Source organism: Moschus berezovskii, chromosome 9 (genome assembly GCF_049115385.1).
Source record: "Moschus berezovskii isolate FMDL1 chromosome 9, NW_MosBer_1.0, whole genome shotgun sequence".
Taxonomy (NCBI): domain Eukaryota; kingdom Metazoa; phylum Chordata; class Mammalia; order Artiodactyla; family Moschidae; genus Moschus; species Moschus berezovskii.
In genome coordinates, this window is record NC_142468.1 from 96,806,912 (window position 1) to 96,828,335 (window position 21,424).

At 43.3% G+C, this 21,424-nt stretch overlaps 1 protein-coding gene across 1 annotated transcript; it reads right to left on the reverse strand.

Moving 5' to 3' along the window:
• Positions 1–7,173: 7,173 nt before the first annotated feature.
• On the reverse strand, positions 7,174–15,193 carry NGDN (neuroguidin). Its single transcript, XM_055436684.2, has 11 exons — positions 15,103–15,193; positions 14,700–14,759; positions 13,798–13,869; positions 10,181–10,318; positions 9,668–9,752; positions 9,531–9,583; positions 9,156–9,279; positions 8,899–9,067; positions 7,998–8,154; positions 7,798–7,855; positions 7,174–7,350 (listed from the first exon to the last, which is right to left on the reverse strand). The coding sequence occupies exons 1-11, from the start codon at positions 15,112–15,114 to the stop codon at positions 7,331–7,333; spliced, it is 948 nt and encodes a 315-aa protein (XP_055292659.2). The 5' UTR covers positions 15,115–15,193; the 3' UTR covers positions 7,174–7,330.
• Positions 15,194–21,424: the final 6,231 nt, after the last annotated feature.

The window sequence follows — 21,424 nt, forward strand, 5'->3', positions numbered from 1 at the left end:
AGAAATTTTCTACCTTTAGGAATGTCAAGGCCCCTCCACTAGGCTGCACTGTGTAACACCTGAGGGAGTCGCAGCCCTTCCCAGGGAGCAGGCACTTGCTCTGCCCCACACCCTAGCTCTCACGCAGCTGACACCTGCCCTCAACCAGCAGCCAGAACTGGCTTCACTACGAAATCTGTGCGGCTGGCTTCAAAGTGGTCAGTGACTTTGGGGATGAAATGGGAACCCTGGTTTCTGTGGGGCAGTCAGCAAAAAGTCAGACCCAGATGTCTGAGAGGATGTGGGTTCTAACACCAGCTCTGCTAATGACTTATCTGTACAGTTTTGGACAAACCACTTCTCCCTAAGTGGAAGAAAACAAAACTTAACCACCACAATTTTAGCTGCAGTAACCATAAGCATCAGGAGAATATAGAGTTAAAAATTTATAACTCTTGGAGTAGGTACCAAAGCTGAAAAGTCCCTATCATTCAGGCAACAAATATTTACTGAGCCTTGCTTTTAAAAGAGGGACCTTGCGAATTCCCTGGTGGTCCAGTCATTAGGACTCATCACTTTCACTTCTGGGGGGCCCAGGTTCAATTCCTCATTAGGGAACTAAGATTCCACAAGCTATGCAGCACAGACAGAAAAAAAAAAAAAGAGACAGAGAGGGACATTAACAGGTTTCACCTTTCATCGTCTAAGTTACATGAGTCCACAACCCTGACTAGAGTCCCTCAGAGAGGGTGAAGGTCTCTGAAAAGGGCAGCATGAAAATCAGCTGAGGAAACAGAGACCACTGGTCTATTTGCCTCCACCGACATACACACCTTAGGAAGGCAGGCAGAGGTTTCCATAGGTACCTCCAAACCTCAGGCAATAATGTGAAGGATGTGGAGTTTTGCACCGTGGCTCTTTCTAGGGCTCTGCCTTGCAGGCAAACGCTACCTGCCTTCATGGTCCAGGAGTCATGGTCCTTGACTCACACAAGCATGGGATATAGAAGCCAGTCATTCTGCGGGTGTCATTTAAGCTAAGAAAGATCTCTTCCCAACAGGGAATGAAGGAAAGAGGCCACACCATCCATCTTATGGACAATTCCTAGGTCATACACAAGGCAAAGACTCAATATTATTTTTCCAGGGAGCTACCAGGATGCTTTTAATCCACCAAAATAACTCTGTAAGTGGAAAACGAGCCATCCTAGAAATTGGGTAACCTTACAGCCAACAACAGCGCTGGCCAGCTGAGGGACTGTTTTGGTCACACACTGAATGAGTGGTCTCCAGATAAAGTTGAGAAACAAGGTGGTGCAAGAGAGAGGGGACTGTCTGGTGACTCTGGATTATCTTCTGGAAAGGTTATGGCTGAGTGGGGCAACCCCATAAACTTGGCTGAGATAAAGGACAGGCATGGAATGACAGGAGGAAGTAGTGGCAAGAAAAGAAATGAGATCCTGCAGTCAGAATTGTGCTCAGTAGTGGCCAGACAGCCAGGGTGCCCATCAAGTAGGCCTAACAGCTGCCCTGGCGAGGACAGGACTCAAAAGATCAAAAACAGGATATTTCCTAAGGACCACGGAACAGGATTTAGGGCACAGCTTTTCTCCAGATTCTATAAAATATAGGATAACAAACACACAGCTATCCTTAGCCATCTAAACCAAACGTTTTGGGATGAAGTCCTTATAATCTGAATTCATGTGACTCCTCTCCTTTACCAAGCATGTGGAACCAAGTTTTATAGATTCAGGTAACACAGTGTCCCTCGTCAGATGAACTCTATTTAAAATCCAGGCACTGAGCAGACCTGAACAGCACCCTTTTCCATGCATTCTCCTCAGTCTCGGCCCTCTCCTGACCTCGCCCTCAACACTGACCCATGAGTTCCTTGATGCTGCCCTTTCCTAACCCACCCTCACTATGGCCCCTTTTCATTAGGAGAGTCCTCTGAAAGATGCCAAGAGCAGAAGAGATAAAGAAAAATAAAGGGAGTAAGGAAGAGTGTGGGCTGAGGTAGGGGAATGAGATGAAAATCCTGCAGACAGAGAGAGAGAGAGAGAAATAGAGACAGAGAAAGCAAGGGAGTTGGAGCAGGGGGGAGGGGAAGAAGATGGCACTGCGGAAAAAAGAGCGCCACAAAATTAATTTGAGGAAGGGAACAGTAGAGGAGACGCCGGTGGAATAACAATCAGGCAGTAGAGGGCTGGGGGAAGGGGGAGGGCACCGAGGCTGGGAAGGACCCTCCATGCAGAGCAACAGCAGCGCCACCTATGGGCATGGCGGAGGGTTACAGACAGCAACAAAAGAGGCCCCCCGCCTGGACGCGCAAGCCTGGGGTGCGGGTGGGGAGGGAGAAGTCACGGCTTCTGCCCTTCAAGCCTCTCAGTAACAACACGCAGGCTACCAGAATACATTCTATGCGGCTCTCCTGGGAAGACAGGGATTTAACAAGGGGCGGGGGGCGGTGGGCACGGACAGAGAACTCCTGGCTTTTTCCATTCCAAGGAGGTTTCCCTCTCAGAACTCAAACAGTAGACAAGAGAAGGGTACGGAAGAGGAGGAAAGCCAGGTACTGCAGGCAACGTACGCACCTGCTTCTCCCTTTATTAGCTGGAGAAAGGGTTTTCTCTTTATTTCCAAGTGATTTCCTTTCCCCACTAGAGGCTGGAGTGCAGCTCCCTCCCCTGGGGCACTGGCTGCCCCTCACTCAGCTGCTTCCTCCCAGCACTGCCCTGAAACTCCCAACCGTCATTAGAAACCCCCAAGGACCACTGCGCCCTGAGAAGGGAAGGGAAGGGTCCCCCTACTGAACAGGCCTGGGGTGGGGTGGGGGACAGGGGAAGGGTGGAAGAGAATGAGAGAGAACACAAAAGCTCTGCAGAGGGAGGGGAGAGAGAAAACGTGATCTGTTGTGCTTTCAGGGAGGAAGGATCCTTCATATTTTTAATAATAATAAATACATGAAGACAGATTTGCCAGCATTGCTCTGGCTCCTCGGGAAGTGTGGGGGAGGGGAGCCAATGCAGCGGCAGCACCGACCAGTAGCTCCCCGCCCCTCCCCCACTACATAGGCTCAGTATTGCGGCTCCCCCTCCCCCTCCAACCGCAGTCCTCCCCATCAGAGCCCACCCTTTCTGTGGTCCCTTCGCACAGCTCTGCCCCTCCTCCTCCACCTCTCCCTACTCCCCTAGCCCTAGACTCAGTCCTTTCAGCACGCGTCCTCATTGAACACAGTCGCACTCTACCTCTGAGACGCCCTAGTACCCACCTCACACTCCCCTAATCTGAGGCCCAGCTCTTTCCTACCAGTGCCCTTCACAGCTGATACACAACACCCCACAGAAGTAAGATGGTACATTTCGCCTTTCCCAGATCCCACCAAAAGGGATTGCTTTTCTCCCCATTTTTATTTCAATGTGACCTCCTTTTTCACAACCTTAAATATAATGGCCATCAAATGTGCTCAGGGGGTGCCAGGGCCTCGGGACTAGGTAGACTACTGCCACCTATTGACCCAAATTTGTTCAAGATAGACCTTTAATACACTTCTTACACAGTGGCACTCTGTTATTTCAAAAGCATCAATAGCTTAAACATGCAAAGGCATGGCTCTTGGGGCTTCTCTGAGACCCTCTGAACAATGAGATCAAAGAAATACAAAAGCGAGACTGGGCAGAGAGCCAGAGCAATGATGCCTTTCTCCATACACAGGCAGAAAAAGAGCCCAAACCCAAGGAATGAAAAGCAACTTCAAGTCTCCTCAAGGGTCTGGAAGCAAAGAAAAGTAGGGGTGAGAGTTTTTCTCAAGGGTTGTTAAAAAACCTCGTGCATCACAATATGAATTACGTTACCAATAGAGCAGAAGGCAGGATTTCACTCATATGCCACTATCAAGATGGAGAAATCCTTGGGTAAGTCTCAACATGAACCTGAGGTTTACACACCTAATAGATTGCAGTGAGTATGGCAACACTCAGGAATGTTGCTGCCTCTCACTGACCATACCAATCAGAACTGGAGATTGAACAGATAAACTGGGCTATGCAAAAGGGCAGGTCTATACCAAGCAGCTCAGTGGATTGGTCCAGCTCTGTACCTTCCACCAACCCAAGGCAAGGAACACGATGAAAAGGCTTGAGCTCTCCATGGTGCTGAAAAAGGATGTTATGGAGTCTTCCTAAACATGTTCTCCTAGTAAGGTATTCATTAAGACTGCTGCACACTCCTGAAAGACATTTCCCAAGCCCTCATAAAATCATAACAAAACAAAGCTTTAGAGGCAAAAACAGGTCTTGATCAAACCCTCTTCCCTCCCTCTCAGATGACAATACTAAGGCAGAGATGCTAAAGTACTTATCAGTACTGGAGAGTTTTCTCCTGCTGGAGTACAGTCCCTCTGTGGGGCAATGAACTCACTCAGCTGTTTCCACCCAGCACTCCCTTGAAATTCCAACCATCATTAGAGACCCCCAGGGAGGCACCAAGCTCTGAGAAGGGAAGGGTCCCCCCACCAAAGAGCTGGAGGTCAGGCGGGAGATAGGGTGGAAAGAATGAGAGAGAATGCAAAAGGTCTGCAGAGGGAGGGGAGAGAGATGTGATCAGTGGCATCTGCTCTGCTTCCAGGGAGGAAGGATCCTTCACATTTTTAAGACACCACATGATAAAGCTGAACAAGTACTCGTGTGCACTGATGATACACCTCACTTAATGAATGTTAGAAATGATGCATTCTTTGCACTGATCAGATCTGACATTCATGTGATCTGACCAGAGAACTAAATCTGTACAGGAAGAAAGGAAAGAAGAAAAGTGAGTGATAGCCATAAAGAAACCCTGATCTTAATTCTTAGCTCCCTTGCCATACTACTGTAAAAGTGATTTTGAAACTACATGCTATGGAATGCTAACGATGCCTAGGAGCTCCTCAGAAATCATGGAAGAAGTGGGCCATGAGAACACAAAACTCTAGGACCCCTCATTCCCACTTCAAAGGAACCTCACTTGTCTGTTTTACAGGGTGAAAATCTAAGCAAAATTTTGTCAACAATGTACTTTAAACATTGTTTGATAACTCTGGTGAAAATATTCTCAGAAATGACTCACTTTTTGGTTGGAAACCTCTTTCAAATAGCGCCTGTCATCTAGAAGGCCAGGGATAACAAGATTTCCTGAGATTAAAGACTGGATTGAATTAATATAAGATCCACAAAGGCAGGGATTTCTGTCTGTTCAGTTCACTACTATAACACAAAGAGGCCAGAACAGTGTCTGGAACTTGTGATTTCTTTGAAGGCAAGGTCTTGAATAGAAATGGTACAGTGAGGAGGAGAGAGCTAGAGGTCGTAACCTACCAACCTTTTTTTTTTTTTTTTTTAAGGAAAAAAGAAAAACAAAACCCTGAAGACATTCATAAACCCAGGACACTTGGCCACCCTTCTCCTTTATTTACGAAAGCACTGGCTCATTAGCAACATAACCTTGGACAAATAACCCAAGTGTCTCCATTGTCTCATTATGATGACATGTTTTATAAGGATTAAGTATAAAGCACTTGGTTCAGTATAAAACACAAAGTAAGACCTTAAAAAACAAACAGAAAAAAGAGCACCTCCTTTCCCTTGGTAGTTCCCACAATCCAAAAGTCTTAACAAATTAGAAGCAAATACAATAGCTAGTCCTAAAAGAGAATGTAGTGGTCCTAACCTCTTGTCTAGATAGTTCAGCCGGAAAGGAAAAAGGCAGGCTCTGGGCACATCAGGCTTGCTCAGACCTGCCAGGGACTAAGTCAGAGACCCCAGCAGTAAGTGCATCCTGGTATTATCCATAAGCAACTGCTCTAGGCTCCTTGATTTGCAGGAAATCTCAGATCAGTCTAATAGATTTATTTTTCAACTGAGGAAAACTAAAGGCCAGAGATGTCAAGTATTTGCAGAAGATCACAGAGTTAACAGAAGACAGTACTAGACTGTCTCTCTTAACCACTTTCTACCAAGCTACAGCTGACTGAAAGCAGACCCTGCCCCAATTGGGCAGACCAGTGTAAGTCCAGATTCATGGGACTTAGAATCAACAAGATTTTAGTGACATAGTGATCCAAATTATATCCCTCTCCATGACACATCATTAATTCCAAGGAATTATTTCTACAGACTCAACTCTCTTCCTATTCCTCTTCTCATTTTCTGTATTATCCAAGGCCAGAAGGATCTCTCACTAACAGAAGTCATTCTTTGGACCAAATATAAGATCTCAGATATGTAACTTCTACCAGTCTCCTGACTTGGGCTGATGTCTGTGGGATTTTTATTCTTTTGGTTTGTTGGAGTTTTCTGTCTACCTGCTTGTTGGCATTATTTCACAAGGTCTTTGTAAAGGACTGGCCCACTAACTGGTAACTGAAGCCTTTGTTGAAGGAGCGCCAACAAGTCAGAAAACCACAAGACCATCCTGATTCCTTACACTCCTCTTATTCACTCTATTTTCTCTAGATACACTCTCTCAATCACTGACCTAAGGGCTGCCCTATTTCCACGCTATTTAAGAGAAAAGAAAAACATTCAGAGAAGTGGATACAAGAATAACTCTTGGTAATGAGGAAAGGTTCCATTTAATAGTATTTGATTCCAGTCAAAACCAAAGGTTTTCTGAACTACTAATGCCATCTGGTGGTCAACAGATATATTGCCTGTGCACAGTCATGACAGACTCTTTACCACCCCATGGACTGTGGCCCTCCAAGCTTCTCTGTCCATGCGACTTCTCAGGCAAAGATACTGGAGTGGGTTGCCATTTCCACCTCCAGGGGATCTTTCCTGATGCAGGGATTGAACCCACATGTCCTGCATTGGCAGGCGGATTCTTTACCACTGAGCCACCTGGGGATTCCCATAAGATACATAATAAATCTTAAAATGTCCATATATTTCAGATTATCTGTATTATCATTATAATAAATCATACAGGAACTTGGGGCAACATGGGGGTGAAAAATGTATTACACTACTCTAATCCCTCAATATTTTTTGACTAAATAGCCAATTTCTAGTTTCTGGAAAACATATTTATCAAAGAAAACCATATAAAGCCAAACTTTCTTACTCCCCCCAAGATCTCCTCTTTCCCTTTTCCATCACCCTCTCACCAAAATTACCCACACCCAGTGATTCCAGTCATATAATACATGTGCAAAAGGGGCTTGAATTTGTTAAGTAAAATCAATTTTATTAATAAAGATCTTTCCACATGTCCAGAGTATATGATTAATGAATTCCAAAGAAAAAACCTACATACAGTGAAATTAGAAGTATCCCGGATGACAAAAATAAATTAAGTATGTCCACCCATAATCACCGCCGCCTCCGAAAACCTGAAAGGAAGGGAAACCAAGAATGAGGCAAAGGACAGTTGGGAAAAACCGAAGAGAGAGAAAAAAAGACCATCTAGAGAAAAGGGCTCCTTAGGAGTGGGTCCCATCGGCAGTACTCTGTATCCTCCCGGGATGAAAGACTAGAAGTAGGAAGGAAACTGACACTGGGTAACAGTTCCTTCAAGTGATGCTTTTATATTTATGTAAGCAAGCCTGCACAGGAGTTATGGGCACTTCAGAAATGGAATCCAGAAGTCTCTTTTGTGAATGATACTGATTCAACTTGGAAAAGAAAAAAATTAAGGTCTACATCTAAAGAGATTAATGCCCAGTATGGAAGAGATACTACAGAGGTTGGTAAGAACTAGAATGGCAAATCCAGAGTGGTGTCTCAATTTATAAAGCCCACGCTGCACTTGATCACCCAGGTCCGAGCCATTCACTAACCTTTCTTCTTCCGACCTTTCTTAGGTATCTTCTTCCGCTTCTTAGTAGGATTTTGATCCTGGAGATGCACGGAGAAGGGAAGGAATGGCTGTGCGCTTTCCAGTATTAGTGTCCCTTTCCAAGTTCCTCGTGCTAATAAGCCCACATAAACTTAGCTGAAAGCATGAAGGTCACCTCCCACCACTGGATCAGCACCTCACCTCGTCAAGATGAGGGGTTCCTCCCGTCAGAGCACTGATGTCACTGAAGTGCGTGAGGGAATGAAGCTGTGAGCTCATGACATTTGCTCGTTTTCGCCGTCCTTTCTCCCGCTTGCTGACGCTCAAACGCACCATCATGCTCTCCTCATAGTTAATCCTGCGAGGGAAACACAGACACTGTTTCCAGCATGCTCAGTCCACTGAGGCAGGAAGCTGCAGCCAAGAACCTGGCCCAGGTGTTTACTCAGCCATCATGCAGGCAGTTCTCAGCAAATTTCATAGCTAGTCACTATTGTATTTGGTGAGGTGACACTATATGCTTAGTACTCAATATTCAAAGAAATGCTCTTTGTGCTAAAACTTCCCTCCTCCCCAGATATGAACTCATAGCCCATCCACAGGAATATTTAAATTATTATATAAGAAAATTCTTTGTATTCCAGCTTCATAAACAGGATCCCCTACATGGACCCTCTCACTGAAATCTATTGACTGGAGAGACAGACACCTAGGCAAAGTTGACAAATCTGTGTTCAACAACTGCTTTTCTACTTTTCTTCCCTGAACTTATCTAAAAACCTGATTTTCTTGCTTTCTTCACAAAATAAAGAGCAGGGATAGTGAAACAGAACTTTAAAGCCTTAATCAGTGGCAATGCATATTTTTTTCTCCATGGAGCATTTGCTTAGCTTGAACAGCTTGGGTCAGGGGTAGGGGGTGGGGAAACATTTTTCCCCTAGTCCCCATTCTGTACTTCAAAACTCTAATTCTTAGAAATCATTAACCCAAGTTTAGTACTCCATTTCCTACATAACATGGGTTCTCTTGGAATCAGATTAATCACATTCATTCAAAACAAAAGGACAAGTCCCTACAGCATAGCAACAACTTCTAACTGCACCTGTGTTGATCCTCCTGACTCTGGCGAGTAACATGAGGATGCCGAGCATCTCGGATTTCCTCTGGAGCATCTGAGTACTGCTCCTTTAGCTCACGAATGACAGAGCTGCTCAACGCCCGTCTCTTGGCTCGTTCTAGGCGCTTCTTCTCCCGCTCAGCTTCTGTTTCATCTATGTGATTAAAAATCAGCAAGGGTTATCCCAGAACAGAGAAGAGAAACACAATTCACCCAGAGGAAGCAGTAGCCACAGTTTATACCATAATGCACTGGAACCAAGCGTGGTGGGACGTATTTCTTAGCTGTTCCTTTTCCAGATTTCTTCCCTGAAGCCCCAGACTGGCCTTCCTCTGCTTCATCTTCCTCCTCATCCTCAGAGCTCAACTATAAGAGGAACATAATGTCCACAAACTTAGGAAGAGTTAGTCAAATAAGTGACAAGGAAATCGAAAGCTGAAGTACCTGGGAAAGTGGGAATACAAACCAGAGGGAGAAAGGGGAATTTCACATTTAACACTCTTAGGCACAAGCTGGGAGTCAACAGTAATAAGAGGAATCCCAGGAGGTCCAGGAGCACCACAAGGCTCACCCAGGTTTAGATTCCTCAGGAAAATCAGGGTACTGCAGCCTCTTACCTTGCTCATCATATTGCTTGGATGAGGCTTAAAACGGAGTGGATCATTCTCACCTACAATAAAAGATGCAAAAGATTTTACAAGACTTGGAACTTTTTGAATGGTCCCCAGAAAACCTTACAGTTTCCCCTACTTACTGAGGCTGCCTGTCACTGCAGTCTTGACCAGTTTGTCAATCTGATACTTCAATTTTTGGTCCAAAGGACGAAGTTTTTCCAAAACCTAAAATGTGGTTAAATACCATTACATGTCCTTCCCCTAAATAAGCACACACCAAAAGTTCCTGTTTTAAGCAGCCAGATAAAGCCCCTAAAATATGCAAAAAGTAAAGGAAATGAAAACAAAAATGCTTTTTCTCCATTTGGTTTCCTTATTAAACATGAGAAAAACGGAAAAAAATAAAAATAAAAGTGTTAGTTGCTCAGTCCTGTCTGACTCTTTGCAATCCCATGGACTGTAGCTCATCAGGTTACTCTGTCCATGGAATTCTCCAGGCAAGAATACTGGAGTGGGTTGCTATTCCGTTCTCCAGGGGATCTTCCCAACCCAGGGAACATATGAACACCCACTTAAATGAGAGCAATCATGTCACAGTCCTGAAGTTCAGGATTTAGCAACTTAGAGCCCATAAGATGCCAAATGCTTTGTACCGTGCGAATCTCCACCAGTCTCAAAACTGCAGGATGTCCCTGAAGAGAACCTCCTGAGGCTTTGTCCAGGATGAGATGGCTCAAATCCATAAGGTACATGAGCAACAGCTGATCTTTTACTTCCAAAAGGCTGAGACCCTGAGTTGAATCATAAGAGAAGCAAATTCAGTTTTAACCAGAGAATGAGGAGAGAAAGCCTAGGGAAAACAGGATAATTTTTTCCAAGTTCAAGTTTTTTTCCAAGCAGTTCATGTAAAGTATCTAGAGCAGTCTTAAGGAAGTGGCTATACCTAAAATGGCCAGAGAGAAAATTATGTTAACATGACAGAAGCAAAGCACACAGAATTACGGAAGATAGGAAGAGCAGGAAAATCAATAAAGTATCCCCCAAAATCACTATAGCAAGGTTTTTCAAACTCAAGGGCTACTGACATTTGGGGCGAGATAATTCTTTGCTGTGGAGCACTGTTCAACCTACAGTGAACAGAGGACCAGAGGACGTTCGACAGCAGCCCTGACCTCTACCCACTGATCCCACCCCTGAAGCTGTGACGACCAAAAATACCTCCACACAGAGTTGAGCTTCAAATTAATTTAACCAAAACAGTCACTATGATTTTATAGAGACTGCTGAATCACTATAGTGAATATATATCACATATTGTGAACATATGATTATATCCCCATATGATGAAATTATACATTACAGGTAAAAACAATGATCTATACATACTGACCCATCACTTCATGGGAAATAGATGGGGAAACAGTGGAAATAGTGTCAGACTTTAATTTTTTGGGCTCCAAAATCACTGCAGATGCTGATTGCAGCCAGGAAATTAAAAGTCGCTTACTCCTTGGAAGGAAAGTTATGACCAGCCTAGAAACCATATTAAAAAGCAGAGACATTACTTTGCCAACCAAGGTCCGTCTAGTCAAGGCTATGGTTTTTCCAGTGGTCATGAATGGATGTGAGAGTTGGACTGTGAAGAAAGCTGATCGCCAAAGAATTGATGCTTTTGAACTGTGGTACTGGAGAAGACTCTTGAGAGTCCCTTGGACTGCAAGGAGATACAACCAGTCCATTCTAAAGGAGATCAATCCTGGGTGTTCATTGGAAGGACTGATGCTGAAGCTGAAACTCCAATACTTTGGCCACCTTATGCGACAAGTTGACTCACTGGAAAAGAGTCTGATGCTAGGAGGGACTGGGGGTGGGAGAAGACGGGGACGACAGAGAATGAGATGGCTGGATGGCATCACCGACTTGATGGACATGAGTTTGAGTGAACTCCGGGAGTTGGTGATGGACAGGGAGGCCTGGCGTGCTGTGATTCATGGGGTCGCAAAGAGTCGGACACAACTGAGCGACTGAACTGAACTGATACATACTGACATGGACTTAACTCTATGTCAACACACTTTCCACCTATGTAGAAAGAGTGAATAATGTGGTTCAAATTGAGGAAGGGAGAAGTATGATACACATACTTTACATATATAGAAAAATAAAGATAATACAATTAGCAACTGCTACCCCTGGGAACTGAAATGAGGAAAAGGAAGAAATGGAGTGTACTGTAAAAGTGATTTTCCATCAAGCACATATTACTTTTATAACAAACAAAATTTTTAAATGTACCCCAGTGGTTATCTCAGAATGGTGATTACACTGATTTTTAATTTCTTTCTTTGTGATTTTATGCATCTTTTCAACTTTCTAAAAATTAAAATGTATTATAGGGACTTCCCTGGTGGTCCAGTGATTAAGACTGTGTTTCCACTGCAGGGGGCACGGGTTCAGTCCCTGGTCAGGGAACTAAGATTCCACATGCTGCAAAGGGTAGTCCACCACCAAAGAAGTGTATTATATTATAGTATATTATGATTTGCTAATCATAAACTATAAGTGCATACTTTTAAATAAAAAAGTAACTTGTATAAGCAAACTTAAGGTATAGTTATACGAAAAAAAAAAAAAAAAGTCACTGTGACTGCATAAAACAAAACTGAAAAAGTCCACAGCCCTGGAAGACCTACTTCAGATAGGTTAAATAAATAATCTCTGCCTAAGATAACACAGTAATAGAAGTGGAGCTGGCATTCAAACTCAGTCTGACTCCAACACCCAAGCCCTGAGTATCCGTAAACCAACACGCTTGAGATCTACACTAGTCTGATACAGGAGGATGAGCAGGCATTTAAAGACAGACAAGCTGAGCTCAACCTTGGAATTAGGCATTCAATAGTCAAATGTTGGGTAAATTATGACCTTTTTCTCCTCATCTATAATATGTAATATGAGACTCAAGAAAGTACTTTATAGCCTATAAAACACCTAATAAAGGTCTTTGAATCTCAAAGTTAATAAATACCTGTTCAATGAATAAATACATAGTGATCTAAGATACATGTGAGCAGCTCATCTCAAAAAGGCATTAATATGTATAAAAGCATCATACCCAGAATAAAGACAGCCAAGAATGTGAGAAACAGGATCTTCTGACATGCTTGGGCACTGTCAAGCTTATGAGTTACAAGTGTATGGGTTACAAGCATATAAGACAAAAGCAAAACAAGAAGCGAAGATTAAAAATGAGAAGAGAACAAAAATGAATAAAGAGAAAGAAATGGCAAAAAGATACATTAAAAATTCATTTAGCAAAAAATATAAAAATTCATTTAGCTATCTTCCTAAAGCACAAGTCTGCTGTAAATCTCGTGTTTTAAAAACCTTCAATGACTTTTATTAACCTACTATAATGATTTCCATACTTCTGCTGACCTATGGAATGTCATGCTTAAATAATATCTTAGAACAAAAGTTCAATACATAAAACAGGCAACACAGTTCAACCAGGTATGAGGGTATTCCAGTTCAAGCAGAAATGAGGGATTCCTTCAATGCTGATCCAGAGATTCCTTCTATACTGTCCTACACCCAATAATCCCTTGGAAACTTTAAGACCTTAATTTGAAAATCACTGTATTTAATTTTAAGATACACATCATTTTCATAGAATACATTTTTAAATCAACAGTATCTTCGTATGTCACAGATTAACAAGCAGCACTTTTTCTTAGTATATAAAATAAGCAATATGCCCCCAATTAGCAAAATTTTGGATTAAATTAATACAGTAGTAACTCCTTAGTTGGCCTACAAGGCTCTTCATAGAGTGACTACTTTTCCAGTCATATATTCTAGCCCTGCCCCCCAAACACACACAAAATGTACAAAAAAGCACACTGCATGACATACCTACTTTCCAGAAGATCATCACATGTTACGTCTTCGTGTTTTTGCACATGCTATTTCTTTCCATCCCTCTGACCCTTGTTTATTCCTCATAATCCTACTACCCCTTTAAGACGCCTAACTCCCTTTGCTCCCTGCTGATCATTTAATTTCACTCCTCAGTTTTCACAGCCGTTCACCATGACTGCTACTGTTTACACCGACTGCTTTCATCTGCCTTCTCTACCAGACTTCAGCACAGAAATTGGACCTTCAAAGCTCCAGCACTGAGGACACACAATACACTCAATAAGTCTAAAACAGATAGAACTGCTGAGAATATTAAGTCAAGGGATGCTTACTCTTCAATATGTCTTACCTTCTCTGTAGAATAAGCTTTAGCTTGAACTTTTTTGGTCAGAGTTTGCACTTGTGCTGTGACAGCCATCACCTGAAATTAATACAAATAAAACCCCTGATCAGAATACAATCAAGTCATTTCTGTGAGCTGTGAAGAACAAAACCTAAACAAGCCACCTAAAAAATACTGATATCTGAGACACTGCCTAAAGTACACCATCATCATCTTTTCAGTTCTGGGAAAGTACAGGAGAGGCCGTTTCTGATACTTCTTTAAAAAGAAGAAAAAACTTTCAACCTCTTCTTAAAGAGATCGAATTACCAAACTAGAGGTAGGGGATGGGAACTGGGACAGTGGTCATGAGGGCACTGCAGCTTAGTACAGTTATACTTGCAATGTGAGATCTATTAGTATATAACCGTATATCTGCTGGGCACCCAAAGGGCAAATCACATCACCTTTCTCATCATTGGTTTCCTTATTTATAGGAATAAAAAAAATTGAGTCACATGCTTTTTTTCCTGAAGTTTCCTATAATCCTTTGGATGCAGAAATCAATTACTGCGAATTGTCTGAAAAGGTTTTCAGTAGATCATCCTGCTCTTAAAGTCATTCAAATGCGTACTCAGTCGCTATGTCGTATCCAATTATTTTCGATCCCATGGACTGTAACCTACCAAATTCCTCTGTCCATGGCATTTCCCAGACAAGAATACAGGAATGGGTTGCCATTTCCTTCTCCAGGGGCTCTTCCTTACCCAGGGATCCAATCTGCGTCTCCTGCACTGGCAGGCGGATTCTTTACCGCTGAGCCACCAGGGAAACCACATGCCCCCAAATCACCAAAGTTTAGAGGTGAGACAAACAAAGTCAGAGCAGACTAGCAACTAATCTATTCCAAAAGGGAATATATTACTCACCTGCTCCTGGAGGTTTTTCAAAAGTGCCACAGCATTAGGCAGTTCTGCCTCCAACACCTCCTATGGAAGGGAGAGTAAAGAAAAGTTATTTCTTTCTTCAGGATCATGAGACGGAAGGTGTGACGTGGAAAAGTCCCCTCTCTCCTTCAAACAGCCCAGACTTCCCGCCTTCCCACTCTGATGCCCATGCAGCCTCGCCTCACGGCAGGCCAGCCTCTCACGTTACTGGAAAGGAGCATTAACTCCAGTCCCGTCTCCTTACTACGGTTGTGGCTGGGCGGTCGCCTCGGTAGAACTATTTTTATCACCATCCTTCCCTCGCGCCAATAATTTGCCTCCAGGCACCGAGGAGAAAGGAAACGTCCACAATATCAAGCCAAGGAAACAAACACACTAAACTCACCGGAGCCGCCATCTTCACAAACCCTGCCCCTTCCGGAACTGTACTTCCTGAGAGTGGACGTGGTCCGGATAGATTTGAGAGATCACCGCCGCTTGCAAATCTAAACCAATAGAAAGAGGGGCTCTCTCATTTCCGCTCCGAACAGGATGTACGGGAGGAGGGGCCGGATCCAGCCAATGGAATAGAAGAACCGGCTAAACTCGTCAGACTTAGGAGGAGCTTTAACAATATAAATATGCTCTCGGAAAGCGCCGTATGATTAGTAGATTGAGTAGACTGGGTGGAGTTAAACCAGTAAAAACTCGGCAAATGATTGATTGACACTTTTGAAGGTCCAATGGGAAGAAGGAGTTAACTGAGTGAACTGAGAGCGTATTGGCTCTTGGATGCCGCAGTACCCGGAGTCTCTTTAAAGACGCTTCCCTTGCGTTGCCTGAGCCTGCCGCTAGGTGACGGGCCTCAGCTTATCTCTGAGAAGGTGGCCACGTTGTGGAGTCGCCATTCCAGGCTGGTGTTCCAACTCAGGCCGCGCTGGATTCTTCATAGACCCCCAAGGCGTTTGTGTGATCTTGGAGAAGTCATTTGATCTCTGAGCTCCTTTCATCTATAAATAAGAGAGTTGGGCCAGAGAAGCCCAGAGCCAGAATTTAGGCACAGAAGATAAGCACATTCATCTGCATGGTGACCACCTTGGGGGCAACGCGTAAAGACCCCCTCAGCTGCCAACTTCTACCAGTTAGGGGATGTGAAGGGGAGGACGTTTGACAAATGAAACCAGTTCAGATTTACATGCTTCTGGTCACACAGATTCAAACTCAGCTTGTGCATAGGTAGTATTTCATTATGCGCTGCCTCATCTTTTCTTCAGTTCAGTTGCTCAGTCGTGTCGAACTCTTTGTGACCCCATGGACTGCAGCACGCCAGGCCTCCCAGTCCATCACCAACTCCCAGAGTTTACCCAATTTCACGTCCATTGAGTCAGTGATGCCATCAAACCATCTCATCCTCTGTCCTCCCCCTCTCCTCCTGCCCTCAATCTTTCCCAGCATCGGGGTCTTTTCAAGTGAGTCAGCCCTTTGCATCAGGTGGCCAGGGTATTGAAGTTTCAGCTTCAGCATCAGTCATTCCATGAATATTCAGGACTGATTTCCTTTAGGATGGACTGGTTGAATCTTCTTGCTGTCCAAGGGATTCGCAAGAGTCTTATCCAACACCACAGTTCAAAAGCATCAATTCTTTGGGACTCAGTCTTCTTTATGGTCCAACTCTCACATCCATACATGACTACTGGAAAAACCATAGCTTTGACTAGGCAGATCTTTGTTGGCAAAGTAATGTCTCTGCTTTTTAATAAGCTGTCTAGGTTGGTCATGGCTTTTCTTCCAAGGAGCAAGCCTCTTTTAATTTAATGGCTGCTGTCACCATCTGCAGTGATTTTGGAGCCCCCCAAAATGAAGTCTGTCACAGTTTCCACTGTTTCCCCGTCTATTTGCCATGAAGTGATGGGACCAGATGTCATGATCTTAGTTTTCTGAATGTTGAGTTTTAAGCGAACTTTTTCATCTTTTCTTAATACTTTCAAATATGTCAGCTCACACCTGCTTTTTACAGTCTGGTAAAGTCAGCTGTTTGGGTATTAATTATTCCTGTCCTCTGCCTTGGACATCCTGGGTGGCACAGTGGTAAAGAATCCACTGGTCAATGCAAGACACTCAGGTTCCGTTCCTGGGTCAGAAAGATTTCCTGGAGATGGAAGTGGAAATGGCAACCCACCTCAGTATTCTTGCCTGGAAAATTCCATGGACAGAGGAGCCTGAAAGGCTACAGTCCATGGGGTCTCAAAGTGTCAAACACAACAGTAACTATGTGTATCATCTGCCTTGGGAAATAAGCGCTGCAAGAGAAAATAATGGTCTTGAATTTTACCCACAAGTGTTGAGTTGATCTGCTGCTGCTGCGGCTGCTGCTAAGTCACTTCAGTCGTGTCCGACTCTGTGTGACCCCATAGACGGAAGCCCACCAGGCTCCCCCTTCCCTGGGATTCTCCAGGCAAGAACACTGGAGTGGGTTGCCATTTCCTTCTCCAATGTGTGAAAGTGAAAAGTGAAAGTGAAGTCGCTCAGTCGTGTCCGACCCTTAGCGACCCCACGGACTGCAGCCTACCAGGCTCTTCCATCAATGGGATTTTCCAGCAAGAGTACTGGAGTGGCTTGCCATTGCCTTCTCCGGTTGAGGTGATCTAGGACTAGAGATTAAATTTCCTGACTTGGAGCAGTCTTCTGAAAGTAAACAATGAATAACTCGGCAACTAGGGTGGGAAAGTTCTGGTTTCTAAATCTTTTGCTGGACTCCCGAAGAAGGCAGGAGTTAAGTATCCAGTCCCCTTGCCTCTGCATCTAACATTTATTTGCTGTTGCAGGCCCAGTGGAAGCTCAGGTGCTTGATAGCCTACTCAATTGAACTCTTTTCATCTATAAATAAGAGTTGTTGTTCAGTCGCTCAGTTGTGTCCGACTCTTTGCAACCGCATGGACTGCAGCATGCCTGGTTTCCCTGTCCTTCACCATCTCCTGGAGTTTGCCCTAACTCATGTCCATTGAGTCGGTGATGCCATCAAACCATCTCGTCCTCTATTGTCCCCTTCTCCTGCCTTCAGTGTTTCCCAGCATCAAGGTATTTTCTAGCGAGTTGGCTCTTCACATCAGATGGCCAAAGTATTGGAGTTTCAGCTTCAGCATCAGTCCTTCCAATGAATATTCAGGACTGATTTCCTCTAGGATGGACTGGTTGGATCTCCTTGCAGTCCAAGAGACTCTCAAGAGTCTTCTCCAACACCACAGTTCAAAAGTATCAGTTCTTCAGCACTCAGTCTTCTTTATGGTCCAACTCTCACATCCATGCATGACTACTGGAAAAACCATAGCTTTGACTATATGGACCTTTGTCAGCAAAGTAATGTCTTTGCTTTTTGATATGCTGTCTAGGTTTAACATAGCTTTTCTTCCAAGGAGCAAGTGTCTTTTAATTTCATGGCTGCAGTCACCATCTGCAGTGATTTTGGAACCCAGGGAAATAAAGTCTGTCACTGTTTCCCATTGCTTCCCCATCTATTTGCCATGAAGTGATGGGACTGGATGCCATTATCTTCATTTTTTGAATGTTGAGTTTTAAACCAGCTTTTTCACTCTCCTTTAAAAATATTTTTTTGGAATTGTAGTGACATTTATTCTGATAACAGAACAGGTCTCAACTCACCTGACCCTGAGCTAGACCCTGAGTAGGATGAAGCCCAGGTCTGGGTGGTGTGGAACAGGAGCCCCACCCAGCTGCCAATTCACTCTCCTCTTTCACCTTCATCAAGAGGCTCTTTAGTTCCTCCTACTCAACTAACCAATAGCTTTTATACCATTTATCAGGATTTGTATTATGAAAAATTTTCCATTTCAACATGAATTTGTGAACTATTCAGATCCTCATCCCATTTTTTAATCAGGTAATTTTTGTTGTTAAATTGTATGATTTATATTTTGGGTAAACCCCTTATCAGATATATAATTAGCAAATATTTTCTCCCATTCTATAGGCTGCCTTTTCATTTTGTTGATGGCTTCCGTTGTTGTCCAGAGCTTTTTAGCTTGTAACCCCACTTGTTTATTTTTGTTTTGTTGCCTTTATTTTTTGCTGTCAGATTCAAAAAATTCCTTGTCAAGACTGCCGTTAAGGAGCTTACTGCCTATGTTTTCTTCTAAAATTTTTAAGGTTTCAGGTCTTTCATTCAAGTCTTTAATCCATTTTGAGCTATTTTGTGTATGGTATAAGATAAGAGTCTAGTTTCATTCTTTTGGGTGTAGCTGTTTAGTTTTGGTAACACTGTTTATTGAAGAGACTGTCTTTTCCCTATTGTAGTAAATTAATTGACCAAACAAGTGTGGTTTTATTTCTAGACTCTCTATTCTATCCCATTGGTCTATGTGTTTGTTTTTTGCCATTATGATATTGTTTGGACTACTCTAGCTTTGTAATATAGTTTGAAATCATGGACAAAAATAACATTTAATCAATTATCTGGGCACTTCGTGACTCAGTCAGTAATTATGCATGAAAATACACAGGCTCGTTGATTCAAAATCTATTTCTTTGAATTTGTTCTGAGAAAATCTTTTTTTAAAAAAAGAAACTATGAATATATGTTTACAGAGACATTATAAGTTCAAAAAACTGCAAAGGATTAGAGAGTGATTGTTAATGGAAGTGGGTTTCTTTTTGAGGTGATGAAAATGTTCTAAAGTTAGGTAGTGATGCTGGTTAGCAAACTATGAATATATACTAAAACAACTGAATTGTACACTGTAAAAAGGTGAATTTTATGGTATATGAGGCCGTGGAACAACAGACTGGTTCCAAATAGGAAAAGGAGTACGACAAGGTTGTATATTGTCACCCTGCTTATTTAACTTATATGCAGAGTACATCATGAGGAACACTGGGCTGAAAGAAGCACAAGCTGGACTCAAGATTGCCGGGAGAAATATCAATAACTTGAGATATGCAGATGGCACCACCCTTATAGCAGAAAGTGAATAAGAACGAAACAGCCTCTTAATGAAAGTGAAAGAGGAGAGTGAAAAAGTTGGCTTAAAGCTCAACATTCAGAAAACTAAGATCATGGTATTAGGTCCCATCACTTCATGGCAAATAGAAGGGGAAACAGTGGCTCCCTTTATTTTTTTTGGCTCCAAAATCACTGCAGATGGTGATTGCAGTCATGAAATTAAAAGACGCTTACTCCTTGGAAGGAAAGTTATGACCAACCTATGACCAACCCAGACAGCATATTAAAAAGCAGAGACATAGTCTAGTCAAGGCTATGGTTTTTCCAGTGGTCATGTATGGATGTGAGGGTTGGACTATAAGGAAAGCTGAGCGCCGAAGAATTGATGCTTTTGAACTGTGGTGCTGGAGAAGACTCTTGAGAGTCCCTTGGACTGCAAGGAGATCCAACCAGTCCATTCTAAAGGAGATCGATCCTGGGTGTTCATTGGAAGGACTGATGCTAAAGCTGAAACTCCAATACTTTGGACACCTCATGAAAAGAGTGGACTCACTGGAAAAGACTCTGGTGCTGGGAAGGATTGGGGGCGGGAGGAGAAGGGGACAACAGAGAATGAGATGGCTGGATGGCATCACCGACTCAATGGACATGAGTTTGAGTGAACTCCGGGAGTTGGTGATGGACAGGGAGGCCTGGCGTGCTGTGATTCATGGGGTCGCCAAGAGTCGGTCACGACTGAGCGACTGAACTGAACTGAACTGAAAGATGTTATAATACTATAGGCAATCTAAATATCAAATAAGTAAAAGTACCTATATTATCTCTGTAGTCCACCAGGTTCCTCTGTCCATGGAATTCTCCAGGCAAGAATACTGGAGTGGGTTGACATTTCCTTCTCCAGGGGATCTTCTTGACCAACCCAGGGATCAAACCCTTGGCTCCTGCATTGGCAGGCAAATTCTTTACCATCTGAGCCACTAGGGGAATTTATATTATCTCAGAAATAGCAAATAGCTCCATTTATTGAGTGCTTATCCTTCCCTGGTGGCTCAGACCGTAAAGAATTTGCCTGCAATGCAGGAGTTTGATCCCTGGGTTAGGAAGATCCCCTGGAGAAGGAAATGGCAACCCACTCCAGCATTCTTGCCTGGTGAATTCTGTGAACAGAGGAGCCTAGCGGGGTACAGTCCATGGGGTCACAAAGAGTCAGACATGACTGAGTGACTAAATTTCACTTTCAGCTTTCATTGAGTGCTTACTCTATGCAAGGCATTATTCTGAACACTTTACACATACTAATTCAATGGTTTTTCAGAGTGTGCTTCTTAATCTAGTAGCACCTGGAATACAAATTCAGGCCCGCACCGTGTCCTACTGAATCAGATCTCTGGGGCCAAGGCCTGCTGCTGCTGCTAAGTCACTTCAGTCGTATCCAACTCTGTGCAACCCCATAGATGGCAGCCCACCAGACTGCCCTGTCCCTGGGATTCTCCAGGCAAGAACACTGGAGTGGGTTGCCATTTCCTTCTCCAATTTTAACTTGTTTAATACTTATAATAAACCCATAAGGTGAGCAATATTGTTATCTCCACTTGATAGATAGTAGTGGAATGTCTGCAGTCATAAAAATGAGAAAATCTAAGACTGCAGAAATATGGAATTCTGATGGCTAGAGCATGATTATGTACATACTGCATGTACACATAGCAGCCCTATATACGTGTTTTTGTATGTATATATAAAACAGAAACACAAGCACACCTTGGAAAGA

Bases quoted from the DNA above. Each gene is read 5' to 3' on its own strand.
- NGDN (XM_055436684.2), bottom strand. The intron at 13,870-14,699 runs GTGAGTAATATA...TATTAATTTCAG, and splicing joins TGAAAAACCTCCAGGAGCAG to GTGATGGCTGTCACAGCACA. The intron at 9,584-9,667 runs GTAAGTAGGGGA...CTTTTATTGTAG, and splicing joins TGCAGTGACAGGCAGCCTCA to GTGAGAATGATCCACTCCGT.